The sequence below is a fragment of the Nelumbo lutea genome, chromosome 6 (assembly GCF_056320005.1).
Source record: "Nelumbo lutea isolate HS-2025 chromosome 6, American lotus-T2T, whole genome shotgun sequence".
Classification (NCBI taxonomy): domain Eukaryota; kingdom Viridiplantae; phylum Streptophyta; class Magnoliopsida; order Proteales; family Nelumbonaceae; genus Nelumbo; species Nelumbo lutea.
Genome location: NC_142689.1, coordinates 29432859 through 29446122, shown reverse-complemented (window position 1 = coordinate 29446122; position 13264 = coordinate 29432859). Strand labels below are relative to the sequence as shown.

The 13264-nt window shown below is 37.5% G+C and overlaps 1 protein-coding gene across 1 annotated transcript in view; it reads right to left on the bottom strand.

Moving 5' to 3' along the window:
• The window catches only part of LOC148848255 (O-fucosyltransferase 29-like), a 63525-nt gene that overhangs the window by 26855 nt on the left and 23406 nt on the right, over positions 1-13264 (bottom strand). Inside the window, exons 3-6 of the mRNA XM_088950327.1 lie at positions 4550-4626; positions 3626-3714; positions 2339-2528; positions 1048-1229 (exon numbers count right to left, since the gene is read on the bottom strand). Of these exons, the coding sequence (XP_088806453.1) occupies positions 1048-1229; positions 2339-2528; positions 3626-3714; positions 4550-4626 (538 nt within the window). The remainder of the gene's footprint in view (positions 1-1047; positions 1230-2338; positions 2529-3625; positions 3715-4549; positions 4627-13264) is intronic.

Here is a 13264-nt window from a genome sequence, read left to right as displayed (position 1 = left end):
TCCATCTCATACAATCAACTGCTAGTTACCTCTCACCAACTGAATAACACCCCAAATACTCCTTTGCAATCCAACAACCCAAAACAAATGGGTTTACAACAGGGGTAAAAAAACCAGTTGGTGACAAAATAGGATTAGAAAAAATGCTCCAAAATATTATCTAGGGCTCAGAAAAGTATGAGACCACTTCCTGTGGATCTAGGAATAGAAAACAACCCCAGCACTGCAGGTTTCATGTATTGAAAAAGCCCTAATCAAGCAAAAAAATCCTATAAAACAAATCTGGATTTTTCAACAATCTTTCCCCAAAAAATTCAAAAAAATACTGAAACATCCTTGATCCTCCAATGGTTAAGAAAAATATACCAAAATTCTTCTAAAAAGAAGGCAAACCAACCTTCAACAGAATCACTCAAAGGTGCTGCCAACTGTATGGACTGCTGACGTCACCCAGTGGCACTCTAACATCAGCAAGTCCCTCTGCAAGTTACAAACAGTGGTAGAAGGGCCTTGGTCTTAGAAGCTCTAATACCAAGTAGCAAATGTGAAAAGACAGAAGGAGAAAAGAATAGAGAGAGAGAAGAGAGAGGTTCCATTGAATGGAATGGGTGAGTTATTGTTCGCTACCCAAAAACATCCATTCATACTTTAGATCAGAATTACAATAATACCTCTAAATAAGCGTCCAAATAGAAATATAATTGAAAAGACAATAATACCCTTAATCTCAAATACATTACATTCTCAACATAAGTAATTGGGGTACAAGTCATGAACGCAAAAAATTCACAAACCCCTTGAGGAAAATTGAGATGGGGGAAGGGAATAAAATATTTATTCAATGGACCTTTAAAAAATAGTCTGTCTTATCTCCAGTAGACTATTATGGTTTAAACTTACGAAAATAAAAAGTAGAAATCAGGTTAGGAAAGCAATACCATTTTCCGAAGTTCAAAAACACATAGAAATTCATGAAAAGTGCCATTCAACTTTATGAAAGAAGTCACCTAATTAATCCAGTTCCCAAGTCTCCAAGCAAATAGATACCTCAAGTGGACTGCAATGAAACGGTTGGCCAACTTCCGCATTCTCATCACCAGTTTTTGACCAAGTTCCTGTATAGGTTCTGTAAATCTCAATGCATGATAATTCACCCGGCAACGCAACTTTTGTAGTTCATCATCAAGGTTATTTGCAAGCCTGTAATCAAATTTTGTTAATTGAACAACCTGCAAAACATTTCAAGTGTTAATTGGCTTACTCACTTGCTATGGAAGAAAGTCCCAACACAAAGCAGTAAGAGAATTGCTGAAAATTTTTTCATCATGCTCTAATAATCCAGAAAGATCAGAGATCATAATCATAATTTTAACTAAAAGCTGATAACTTGAGAAGCTTCCAAGCAGCTAGTATGCCAAATCTTCTAAGTGATGATATGTAGACACAGAAAATGCAGCAAGCCCTCAGGGCCCAGAAAAATGGACACAACCATGTGTATGCATACATGTATTGGGCACTTTGAATTTTACCAAATTTAAGAAAAGAATGAATGTAGCCTGAGGGGAATTAAAACACCTTTACCTACATCTTATTTTAGATAGAAGTTGAGGTACAAATGCGCATGTTTCACAGGTCATGTTTCCAATATGTGTGGACATGAGTGCCACATTAACAAGTGTCTGGCATGTTGGAAACTTCGAACAGATATTCTCCAGCATTTTTCTTTTTCTTCTTCTTTTTTTATTTCTGACAAGTAGATATCCTCCAACATTAAACAATGAAGACAAGACTGGAAACAAATATTGATGTAGAAAGCATAATGGAACCACAATCCCAATCAATTATAACTGGTTTAGTGAATGCATAGGTTAAATGTTTTTTAATTGTAACTAGTTAAAAGAATACCCCTGAGAATTGATTCTGAAAAAAATAAATGAGCATACCAGATAATAGATTTAGACAACATACCAATGAAAATGTTGGTAATTTTGATGATTTCATATCAAAGAAAGGTCCAAACTGCAGAATTAAGTTGGTATGATAGTACTCCAATCCTAAAAATAAATATAAAAAAATGGGGAAAAAAGGGGAAAGGCATGTTTTGGTTTTGTATCACTGAAAATTCAAAAATTCAAAAGTAAAAAAGGGAAAAACCATAATTTTCCCTGAGTTTTTTCATGAACCATGGAATGAAACTATATACAAAACCAAGACTTCTAAGAGGCATTACATTTCAAAGAACTCTACAAAATGGTTTACAGTATATTTTGAAAAGCACGTTGTGAATAGAGCATGAATATAGAATATAATCACCAAATTAGTTATGTTGGTTTCTTACACGCCTTCTCTTAAGTATTGGCAGAACCATTTCCAGATAATACTGAGGAGTCGACTTCCTTGGAACGCGCATTGTATATGGAGGCTTTTCCATTGACCTCATTACTTTGTCAGGGACTCTCTTAACAATGGTGACATCCTTTGCGAGAAAAGAGATGAACCAGTCAACATCAAAAACACTCTCGAAGTCACTGCATGTCATTGGGGCATCCCTCATAAGCTAATAGTAAAGAGCAACCTGAATAGTTGAACAAATCATAGATAGTAGCATAGTTGTCAAGGCATCTAGGCAATTCTAGGCAACATAGCAAAAGATCATAAAACATCATATCTAAAAAGAAATAGCATTTTAAATCAATTAATTTTAATATTTCAAACACAATTATAAGTATTTAAAAAGATCAACTGCATGTTAAAAGAAAATTAGCAACTAAAGAAAGCTTTAACTTTGTGCTAATAAAAAAATTAAGAGTAGCAAGGAGAAAAGAACGAGGGCCAGATCCCTTTCTATTTATGTTAAGAGAGAGAAACCACCAAAAAAAAGAAGAAAACTCTTTATCCTCCTCTTTTTTCTTTCTTTTTCTCTTCCAAACCCTTGGATCTTATATGCTTTCATTACCCAATGTTGATCCCAGCTATCTGGGATGTTGGGAGGGGTGAACTGGATACAGACCTAACCTCAGCATTTTTTTAGCACAAGGTGGCCATTCTCAGACTTGAACCCGCATTCTAGTAATAAAATCTTTAAATAAAGCATCAACAATATACATAACATATGATAGGATGCATTAACACACATTGTAACAAGTAGCCAGCGATAGTAATATTGTTACAATAAGGCGTGGACATGCCTCTGGTTCCTGGAAGCTCTCTTTTGTTAGAAATTTGTGAGATGTCCTCATGCTTGCAATGTAGCTTTGGAAGGATTCCCAGAGAGTTAAATCAAGTGGCAGATTATTTAGCAAAATCTGGGCAGGGAAGAGAATGTTTGTATAATGCAAATACAATGCCAAGTAATTTGTGGGCTTTTGTTTTTGTTTTTAGTTGGCAAGGCCTTGTACATCTCCTCGTATACATCCCTCCCTTTCTTATTAATGAAATCTGTTATCTTCTCTCCAAAAAATCCTATTACAATAAGGCACCTCCTTTGTGATTTTGTCACCTAGGTAGGCACATTTTTTATATAAGCTATGGCATTTATGCAAGGTGCTCAACTAAGGGTACCTTGTTACCTAGGTGATGCCTTGAAGTAATATGACCTGGATAGAGCTGCAGAAGTTGAACTTACCTATCATCTTTCCATAACGAATGATGATCCAACTGTGGTATAACTAGTGTAGCATTCAGAATACGTGCAATGACCACAGCATCACTTATCTGATTATGAAAATAGGTTATAAGAGTAAGGCAAAGAAGAAAATTGTAGTACATAAGAAATTAACTTTATATTTTTCTAAATGGTGCGCACTATAATCACCAGACTTACACGAACCATATAATTAACATTTTAATGCTAAATATAAAGAGACTAAGAATAAGCATCACTCAAAGCATTCAAATTGTCAACAACAAATAAATTCCAACATTATTCATTCACCAACATATAAGTGGCATGAATTCACCATTTGGAGTTCTGCAGTCTATTGGGTGCTTAGCCCAAAATCTACACAAGTTAATATTAACCATCTTACCATCTGTGCAAAACATGCATAGCATTGGTCAAACTTTAGCTGACTTCTACGTGTACCAGTCAGAAACAAAGCCACCAACACAAATTTCACATTAATTTCAAAAGTAAAATAACATAAACATTTATGAAGAATGAAGTTAAGAACCAAAATTATTGATATTAGAAGATTATAGTTACAAAAAGTTAGTGCAATCTGAAGCAGGAGTCAACGACTACATTTCTGTGGAAAAGGCAATAATGTATAATGTCTAATGTGAAAATGTAAAAATAGATTCTCCAACTGCAATAACAAGTCCCTGAACTAGAAACACAAATCAAAACAGAAAAGGACTTGATTAATTAGAAAAACCAATATCCCTAGGCATTTCATAGTCCCATAATGGTTCTGTAGGGGCACTGTTTGTTCATTTTTCCTAAATCTAGCATCAAACAAATCTATTCATACATATGAGAATAAAATTATTTTTATCTAGTGATCAGATGAAAATTTCAACATATCCTACACAAGACATGTATGATTACCCCTGTTCTTTGTTGGTTTAACCCTCCACTTGTTGCAATAAGCAAATAGCGATCAGAAAACTGCTCATGTACAGCATCTACATTTGAGAAAAGCAATAGAAATACATGAGCAGTATGATAGTCAATAACATCTAGATATTTTCAGTCTCTTGCAGAAGATAAACAATTACTATTCTAACTCATCAATCTTATGTTTGGGTTTAATATCATAGATATCCTGCACAAGCAAATAAAAATACATGAGCAATCCGATAGTCAATAGCATCTAGATATTGTCATTCTCTTGCCATAAACTAAACAAATTATTATTCTAACTTATCATTCTTATGTTTTAATATCATAGATATCCTGCACAACCAACATTTTCCATGAAAAAGTCAAAAACTCAAAGTAGACTCAGATTATAGATCCTACTAACACATGGTCTCAGTCACTTCAAACTGCAAGTGGTGTTAGGGTCCAACGTTGTGCTTTGATGGCCAAATGAAAATAACCAATAAAGGCATCGTCAGTATATTGTTGAATATTCCCAAGTGTAGCTACAGGGTGATAGTCGATATGGGAAAAGCAACAAGTCCAGAAGGTTTCTTAAAAAGCAAAAAATATATATTTTTTCTCAAAAGTTGCTGAACTTGAAAAGGTGCTTGAATGGATTTGCAGGTCTGTTCTTGTCCAACATTGTACTTTGATGGAGAATTGAAAATAATTAATCAAGACAATATTAGTATACTGTTGGATACCAAGGATAGTTACAGGGTGATGATCAATATGGGAAAGAAACAATTGCAGAAGATTTCTTAAAAAACAAAAAAGAAAAAGATTTTTTTCTCAAAAGTTTGCTGAACTTGAAAGGGTGCTTGAGTGGATTGCAAATCTATTCTTTCTTTGTTTTCTTTTTGATGGCCCAGATCAAACTTCATGGTAGCATCGTATTTTGAGAAAGGCTATGCTGCATATAAGTCAACACTTCCAGGATCACAAGAAAGAATCTTTTGTGGGGTGTACCAGGGTTGGGGAGAGAACATTTTGTGAAAAACATTGACAGAATAAATGTTTTTTGTGGTCCTTTTCTTGTAGTTTATAAATTTTTTTGTTGGGCCCCTTCTCCCTCAGGCTCCTTTATCTGTGACTCCTTTTTTAAGAGTCTAGTTCAACTCTCTGCAAATCATGGGCAACCTTTCCCTGTCAAGGAAGTTTGGGGTAACCCTATTCCTCCTAGGACTGCAGCTTTTTGTTGGGAGGTCTTTTGGGAAAGGGTCAACTCTTGCGATCTACTTCAAAGAAAAAGACCTAATTGGTTCCTATCCCCACACTGGTGCATTCTTTGCAAGGCTAATGGTGAGATATGCTATCACTTATTAATCTCCTGCCCCTTTGTCTTGTACATTTGGGATTGGTTTCTCTCTCTGTTTGGTCGTAAGTGGACTACCCCGCTGGATACACAAAGTTTGTTTTCTTTCTTCTATTAGGTAGCCAAAGAAGAGGGGTTGGATACTTTGGAGGTGTACTAGAGCAGCTGTTTGCTGGACAATTTGGGAAGAAAGGAACTTGAGGATATTTTTCTGAAAAAGAGAGAAGTAGAGAAGCTTTAAATGAAGTTATTTCCATCAGAGTGTTGCAGTGGGTAAAATCTTTGGAGCTGTTTGAAGGCATATCTACAGATGCGCTGCTTGGAAATTGGAAAGATGTGGCTGATTCAGCTCCTGCTAAGGATGTTCTCGAGCCTCTTTGGTCCCCGCCAGTGGAAGGCTTCACTAAGCTGAATTTCGATGGAAGTAGTGAGGGTAATCTGTGTCTTTCAGGTATTGGAGGTGAATTCAGAAATGAAAAAGGAAAAGTTGTTGCATTATTCTCTGGGCCAATAGGTACAGATGATTCACTCAGAGCAGAGATTATGGCTGTCTTGGAAGGAGCACAAAGGGCAAAGAAGCTAAATATTAGAAAGATAATTGTTGAGGATGACTCCAAGCTAGTAATCTATTGGCAGCAACAAGGAGAAAATGGTTTCTGGAGTTATATTAATGAAAAAAGAAGATTTAGGTTTGACACAGAATATGGAAGTGAGACTTTAATGGGTAAAGCGAAGTGCCAACTCCTTTACTGATGTACTTGCTAAACAAGGGGTGGGAAGGGGTACATTATTTTGGGCTCTATTGTAAGTTGGTTCTTGGTGGGGAGGGCTAAGAGAGCTTATCCCTCACCCTTTTTTCTTTGTTTCTTGTTGTACCTTTGTTTTTCTTAATCATCTAATGAATTGGTTCAGTTATTGATCAAAAAAATAAAAATAAATGTTTTTTTTTTGTTTTAAGGGAGTTTATGTCTTTTTGCCCCTTTTTAAGTTCTGCCTTTTGATATCAATAGAAGGGGCGGCCACCCACTTTTCTATTGGAGCCTTTTCCATGTCTCTCTTCCTTTCTCTTCCTCTCTTTTCTCTTAAGCTTTATACTCAGAAAACATGGTATCAGAGCCACATTCCTGATCGAACTGACTAGGCCCTCTCAACTTCTTCTCCCCTCCTCTTCTTCCTTGACTGATATCATCTTCAAGAAGTTGTGGTACTTGTTTCTGGACTGATCGAGAGGTAGGGTTTTTCCTTTTTTCTTCCTTCTTGGTTGTTGTACCAAGAGGACTCATTGCTGTGAGCAAGGAGTAGATGCAAAGAGGTTCAGTTAAGACCTCTCTCTGTTTCCTGTTTGGGTCTCTTGGCCAAGATGTTGTGTGCTGGAGGCAAGGTCTTTTGTGTTTATGGTGTTTCCAGGACTGTAACCAATGTTGGCAATTTCTTGGAGTCTAAGGAACTTGTAGTGGGGTCGGCTGGTGGTGTTTGCAGTTTAAATGTTTGCTAAAAGGTGTAAATGGCTACTGAAGACTCAGCTACTTCATCTGTAACAGGATCTCAGCCTGGGATATTAAATCAGGTGGATAATATGTTTGCCTCCATTCCAATTGTCCCTCTTGAAGGCCTTAACTACCTTGACTGGGCTAAGGGTGTCAAATTGTTTCTTAGTAACAGAGGGAAGACTGGTTATTTGACAGGTAATGTTGCTAAACCAAAAGAGAAGGGTCCCATCCATGTGATAAGTGGGATCAATAGAATTGTATGGCAATGACTTGGCTTCTCTCATCCATTCATCCTTCAATTAGAAAGAGCTTTATGTGGACTGAAATGGCTGAGGAGGTGTGGGATCATGCTAAAGCTACATACTCTGAGCAAAGGCACCATGCTAGGGTTTACCAGTTACGAATTGAGTCCGCCACTTGTACACAAGGGGATAAAAGTTTATCCACCTATTATGCCACGCTCACTACCATGTGGAAGGAGTTGGATTACCACCAAACCATTGCCTGGAAGGATGCAAAGAATGCTAAAGATTATAGGAGATTACTGTCTCAATGCAGGGTGCATACCTTCTTAGCTGGCTCAACCCTATCTATGAACTAATCAGAGTTCAAAGACTGGGGAGTAAGGATTTGCCTTATTCTCCAGGAAGCCTATGCCCCAATTCAGCCAGAGCCAGAGGAGTCTAGGAGGCAAGCTATGAATATTGGTGAGAGGGAGAAAATTGCCTTGGCTTCTAAAAGTTTAAAACGGTGATTATTTCAAGAAGACTAAGAAATTTAAAGAAATAGATAATGATAAACTTTGGTGTACTCACTGTGGTAGGAGGAGATACACCAAGGAACACTTTTGGGACTTTGCTGGGAAGCCAAAAACTTCCAACAAAACAAATATGGAAACCAACAAAGGAGTAGGGGTGCAAGTTGAGCGAGCTAGGCCGGGTTTTAGCTCAACCCAAGCCCAACCTTAGGAATTAGGCCTAAAGCCTGAACCTAGACCCAGCCTGAGGTCAAGCCTGAACTATTCATCCCAAACCCAGCCCACACTAAAATTTGATGCACTCGGGTTGGGCTCGGGCTTGGGCCGAGCTCCAATTAGTCAATTAGCCCACACTAAAAATTGATACACATGTGTGTATATTTATGCATGTATGCATATATGTATAGTTTATTAAAAAAATACATATATGCATGTATGCATGCAAATGAGTCAACATATGCACATATAGATGTATATAATCGGGTCAAGCTTGGGTTGGGATAAGGTTGGGCCAGGATTTGGTTTCCTAAGTGTTAGGCCCAAGCCTAGCCCAAACTTTTGGGCCCAAGCCCACCCCGAGGACCAAAAATTTAAGCCCAGGCCATGTAAAATTGTAGGTTGAGTCAGTCTAGGCTTGGGTTGGGCCCGCCCAAGTTGCACCCCTACAAAGGATTAGTAGTCCAACCAATGTTGTGACCAGCACACCTAGTCAAGAGGAGCAGACCTCTCCATCCACTATTGTACCTATTCAAAGTTTTGGCCCAAAGGATGATCACATCACCTCCCTTCTTGAATAATTTGGTAAGGCACTTTGCCAACTTAAGGGAAATTCCTCTAATCCCTCCACCTCTTTTGCGACTAACTCAGGTAATTAGGCTACTACTTTTCATGCTACTTTTGCTACTAGGAATTCCTAGGTCATTGACTTTAGGGCTTCTAATCACATGATCAGTAAGCCCAATATGTTTTCCTCTTATCAGTTTTTGTCAGGAAGGGATAAGGTGAGACCGGCAAATGGATCCCTCTCTTCCATTGCTTAGCAAGGAACTATTTATCTTCCTTTCAGGCTTGTGTTGACCCATGTTCTACATGTTCCAAATTTACCCATTAGTCTTCTCTCTATTATTAGTTTAACATGGTCTTTGAATTGTAAAGTAACCTTCTCTCCTACTTCCTGTATTTTTCAAGATTTGACTTTGGGGAGGACGACTGGTGAACGTTGTGTGTTTGATGGCCTCTACATTTTGGAAATTGCTATCAAATTAAGGGATTCTTCTTTTGTAGTCTTTACGAGTCTTTCTAATTGTTCTATTAAGAGTCAATTTATTTGTGGCATTTTCGTTTGGGCCATATATCTTTTGAAGCTTTAAAGTGTCTTTTTCCTTTTTTTTGTTTAAGTGCGTGTAAGTGTCCTTCCTAGTAAAAACTAAGCATTTAGAATTTCCTTTTCAAATTGTGCATTCGAATGTGTGGGGCCCTGCTACTATGTTATTTTAAGGGGGCTATTGTTATTTTATAAATTTTATCAAATATCAATGACTATTCTCACTGTACTTGGATCTATTTGTTATGTTTTAGTGAAGTGCCCCAAGTAATTAAAGACTTTCATCATATGATGTATACATATTTCCATGTTATTATTCAGATTCTCCAATCAGATAATGTAAAGGAATACTTTGAAAGAGGGCTAAACTGGTTCATGGTTAAAAATGGCATGCTTCATCATAGCTTATGTCCTCGGACACCACAATAGAATGGTGTAGCTAACTAGAAAAATAGGCACTTGCTTGAAGCTACCTATGGTTTGATGTTACAAATGCATGTTCCAGAGAAGTTCTGGGGTGATGTCGTCCTTACAGCAGCATACCTAATTAATCATACGCCTAGAAAAATTCTTCAGCACAAGGCTCCATGCCAGCCCCTCTTTCCTTGGTTTCTTTTTTTTTTCTATTCCCCTTTGGATTTTTGGATGTAAATGCTTTATTCATGACCTATCTCCATCCAAAGGTAAACTTGATCCAAAATCCATTCCTTGTGTCTTCCTGGGGTGCCCTTCTTCTCAAAAGGGGTACAAGTGTTATAACCTCATCTCTTCCAAGTACTATGTTTCCTTGGATGTCACCTTCTTTGAGTCTCAGTCTTTCTTTCTTGACCCTCCTTAGGGGGAGACATGTGGTAGTTAGGAGAGCAGAGGAAATTTGTTCACCATCCTTTGTTGTTTCTAGCATCTAATCCGATGTAGACCTTTATTTGTGATCAGCAGCACCAAAAGGTCCAGTATGTGCCTAAAGGTGTGGAGAAACTTGAAAGTGCTCCACCTGAACCAATGAGCTCCCTGGAGGAAAATCACTTACCACCTATCCCTTAGACAGGTATTGTTCTCCCCCTAATCCTAATTTCACTTTTTGCCTCTCTTGATTCCTTGTCCCCCTCTTACCATGCTTTTATTTTAGCCATTTATAGTGTCTCTATTCATAAAACCCTTGCAAAGGCCTTGGCATCCCTTGAGTGGTCTAATTCTATGCAAGAGGAGATAAGTGCCCTACACAAGAAAGAGACTTCGGAGCTTGTTGACCTTCTAGAAGGAAAGGAACCTATTAGTTGCAAGTGGGTTTTCTCTGTGAAGAATGGAGAAAATGGTTCAATTGAATGTTACAAGGTCCGCCTAGTTGGAAAAGGTTTTACTCAAATTAATGGGGTTGACTACATCGAGACCTTTGCACCTATGGAAAAGATGAACTCAATAAGGGTTTTGTTATCTCTATCTACGAATTTAGGGTGGCAACTTCATCAACTTGATGTGAAGAATGCCTTTTTTAAATAGCGACTTCGAGGAGGAGGAGGTATATATGGTTTAACCATTAGGATTCTGTGAAATTGGAAGTGAAGGGAAAGTGTACTATTTGAGGAAGTCCTTGTATGGATTGAAACAGTTACCAACGGCTTTGTTTGGCCGCTTCAACGAAGCTGTTCAACAGATGGGGTTTAGACAGTATCAGTGAGATCACACCATGTTTGTGAAGAGGGAAGATAAGAGATCTGTTGTTCTCATTGTATATGTCAATGACATTGTTATCAGAGGTGACTAAGTTGAAGAAACATAAAGGTTAAAAATTTTTCTAGCCACGCAGTTTGAGATGAAATATCTTGGTCCCTTAAAATATACTTCCTTGGGATTGAGGTTGCCAACCAAGAAGGGCATCTTCATCTCCCAAAGTATGTCCTTGATCTTCTCCAAGATACTAGTAAGCTAGGGTGTAAACTAGCCAATACCCCCATTGATCCCAATCATAAACTTGGTAATAGAGAACATAGTTTTCAAGGCACCAAGGCCCTAGGTGATAGGGGAGCGCTTTGTCACCCAGGCGATTATTTTTTCAAGTAAAAAATATGCATATATCCTAGGATAGTTCCCCAGGTTTCATAACCATGTTTCCTTGATAATTATCCATAATTTTCATAAGTATAACGTTCATGTTAAAATATAGAAAATCAACATATTCATAAGAAAAAGAAGAACGAAAAGAATATTCAAAAAAATATGGGGGCTGAACCCCTATATTTTATAGGAAAAGAAGAAAAGAAGTTGAAGAAGAAGAATATGTTGATTAGACAAAATTTTAAGTTCTTCCTTACTTACTGGTTCAGGTTTTGAAGTCTTTGAGGGTTAAATACAACATTTAGCAATGTTTGTGTTGATTAAACCCTAGAAAAGAATAAAATAATAGAAAGAGATTAGTATATAAACACAAAAAATGAATATTTAGTTTAATAATGTCCATTTTATAATTATAATCTCAAAAAATTTAAGAATATAAGATTATTTTATAACACAAAGTACAAAACTGCTTGATGATTAGGCAAGGTGAGCCTCCAAGGGTGTCAAGGCAATTAGGCATCATTTGACAACTATATTTCCAATTTGTTACAAAGATCAATGTCTTGGAGAGCACCTACACCTTTTGTGAGAACATCAGCCAATTGATTTGTAGAAATAATGTAAGGGATCCAAATGTCACCCATCTTAACCCTCTCCCAAATAAAGTGTTTATCATCTGAGGGTGGAGTTGGTGATTCCCAAAAGGTAGGAGTTTGGATGAAGAAGGGACAAGGAGATGTTACATCTGGTTCGTCAGTTGAGAATGGGGTTTATCAGGTTTTCTCATCTGAAGTGTCAAATGGCATGAAGTCAGTGGTGAGGACATGGTGGAGACTCTTCAGACTAAGGTTGAGGCTTCAGATTCAAAATTGAGGGAATCAAGAGAGTTTTTTGAAATATATGTTCGAAGGTTGGGCTATGAATTGAGAAGCAGAAGGGTGAAAAGTGCCAAGGTTGAGGATTCGAAAGCGGGCAAAGTTAAAGCTTTGGTTTGTCCATAAAAGATGAAAGGCCCAAAAAATGGCCAGTTGGTTCAAGTTATGAAGATCTTTTCTCGGTTAAAAGGTGTTTGTAGTGCTTGCCCTTCCAACAAGTTCAAAAGGGTTTACTTAAGGAAGAAAGTGAAAGATTAAGTGATCTCAAGCATGGTCAAGGAGGCGGCTCGAAAGAGATTAAGCTTGTTGGTGAGGGTCAAGGGGTTTCTGTTTCTCCTTTTAACAAGAGGAGTCGATGAAAGAAGGATTTGATGTTGGAGGGGGTGCAAAAGATCTTTCAAGTCAAGCAATGGGAACCAGAAAATGTAGAAAAAATCCTATAGAAGAAATAGCAAGAAGAGGTGAGGAGGTCTTGACTGAACCCCTTAAAGAAAAGGAGGTGATCATGGATGAAACTCATGTTGTGCAAAGTGAGTTAGATTTAGAATAGGTGGTCAACATGGAGGTAGAGATAAGCAAATTATTAGGGATTTGTTTTAGCGCCGGGGGGGTTGAGGAATTTGCAACAAAGGTTTTTAGAGAAGTTGAAGAAAACAGATGTCAACTTTGGAAGAAGAAGTGGACATCTACAGGAGGGGCTGTTTGTTCTTCTTGATTTCAATCTCGTTTGTTTTTCTTCTTCATTTTGGAGGTTGAGGATATTTTCTTTATAAGGGTGTATGCTGCGGGTGTTTGAATTTGCTTTTTGGGGTGGTTTCTTATTACTCCTGTTGTAATTCTTCCCATCTTCTTCTTAATGAAGA